A 2045-nucleotide genomic window follows, 5' to 3' on the forward strand; every position below is an offset into this window, starting at 1 on the left:
ACAGAGCGCCATCAGAGAAGGACACACAGAGAAGGACACACAACCAACACAACGCTACTCCTCAGTTGCTGTAAATGCATCTTGTTAAAGGGTCTTGGATATTGTAGTTTTTGTCTGTGTTGTTGTTATGTTTTGTGTGTTGTTAAATCGCACAAAAGATCTACACACATCAGCATGTTGCAGGACGGCGTCTGAAGCTGTAACGCTCACCTGTGACTAAGGCAGAGTGGTAGTAACCACAGGACACCCAGCTGATTGGTCGGCCCACGCTGACTTCCTGTGGCGTTGTCGCGTGGTTCTCCTTCCCCAAACCGATCTGACCCTCCGTGTTGTCGCCCCACATGAACAGTTCCCCCCTCTCTGTGAAGGCCAGCACACAAAGACCTCGTTTACATTCGCCTTTTTAAATGGACTGTATTTATATTGGGCTTTTCTAGTCGTCGCGACTACTCAAAGCGCCGATTCCATAGTACAGGAACAGGGTGTACACCGGCTCATCAGATTCCCACTCCGATGCCTTGCCCAAGGACGCTTCGACATGGGACTGCAGGGCCAGGGATTGAACCGCCAGCCTCTCAATTGGCAAGAAAATCGCTCTGCCACTGAGCCACGGCCGCCCAATGTTGTTAAATGTTGATGTTGTGTGTGCCCGGGTTGGTTCAGTGGTAGAGCGGGCGCACGTGTGCTGAGAGGTTTATGCCTTGAAGCAGAGGTCAAGGGTTCAAATCTGACCTGATGATTTCCTGCATGTCCCCCCCCCCCCAGGATGTGTAACAGTGCTTTGGTTTCTGGAACTTAGAGTCAGTAACCTAAAATATATTATTAATAGAATTTAACTATTTATTTAATTTGGGAATTTACCCTAATGTGTCTGGGTTGTGTCAAATGGAAACATTTACTCAAATTTTGCTGATGAAATCTAAAGACTGCAACATTTTAAATAAGAAACATTAGTACCTAATTTAATTAGAATGAAAAAAATGAATTAAAACACCGAATTTACTGAGAAAATGTAAAAAAAAAGAAAAAGAAAAGTCACTTATTTTAATGTGTGTTTATTTAGGAAATACACATTAAAATACATGTTACTATGAATATACTACGAATATGACACTGGAAGCTCACCAGCTGCTTTGAAGCCAAACCAAGATATTAAAATGTGAGCGTGACCTGTGAGCGCGGCGGAGGTGTTGGAGCCGGCAGCGAGCATTTTGATTGGCCCGCGTGAGTCGAAGAAGCTGACCGTCTGGAACGCCGTCCTCTCCTCGCAGTCCCCGAGCCCCAGCTGGCCTTCGCTGTTGCCCCCAGACGCCAGCACCTGCCCCTGGGCTACAGGAGGGGAAATAAAACCGACTTAACCCTCAGGACAACATGAGGACAACATGAAGACAACATGAGGGCAACTTGAGGACAACATGAGGAAAACATGAGGGCAACATGAGGACAACATGAGGGCAACTTGAGGAAAACATGAGGAGAACATGAGGAGAACATGAGGACAACATGAGGACAACTTGAGGACAACATGAGGACAACATGAGGACAACTTGAGGACAACATGAAGGCAACATGAAGACAACATGAGGGCAACATGAGGACAACTTGAGGACAACATGAGGACAACATGAAGGCAACATGAAGACAACATGAGGGCAACATGAGGACAACATGACGACAACATGAGGACAACATGAAGACAACATGAAGGCAACATGAAGGCAACATGAGGGCAACATGAGGGCAACATGAGGACAACATGAGGGCAACATGAAGGCAACATGAAGACAACATGAGGACAACATGAAGGCAACATGAAGACAACATGAAGACAACATGAGGACAACATGAAGACAACATGAGGACAACATGAGGACAACATGAAGACAACATGAGGACAACATGAAGACAACATGAGGACAACTTGAAGGCAACTTGAGGACAACATGAGGACAACATGAAGGCAACATGAGGACAACATGAGGACAACATGAGGACAACATGAGGGCAACTTGAGGAAAACATGAGGAGAACATGAGGACAACATG

The 2045-nt window shown here is 45.9% G+C and overlaps 1 protein-coding gene across 1 annotated transcript in view; it reads right to left on the reverse strand.

Moving 5' to 3' along the window:
• LOC117939681 (X-linked retinitis pigmentosa GTPase regulator-like) overlaps nt 1-2045 on the reverse strand; it is a gene marked incomplete at its 3' end in the record, with an annotated part of 10412 nt that overhangs the window by 7481 nt on the left and 886 nt on the right. Inside the window, exons 2-3 of the mRNA XM_034865170.1 lie at nt 1171-1329; nt 211-360 (exon numbers count right to left, since the gene is read on the reverse strand). Of these exons, the coding sequence (XP_034721061.1) occupies nt 211-360; nt 1171-1329 (309 nt within the window). The remainder of the gene's footprint in view (nt 1-210; nt 361-1170; nt 1330-2045) is intronic.

The sequence above is a fragment of the Etheostoma cragini genome, chromosome 24 (assembly GCF_013103735.1).
Source record: "Etheostoma cragini isolate CJK2018 chromosome 24, CSU_Ecrag_1.0, whole genome shotgun sequence".
Lineage (NCBI taxonomy): Eukaryota > Metazoa > Chordata > Actinopteri > Perciformes > Percidae > Etheostoma > Etheostoma cragini.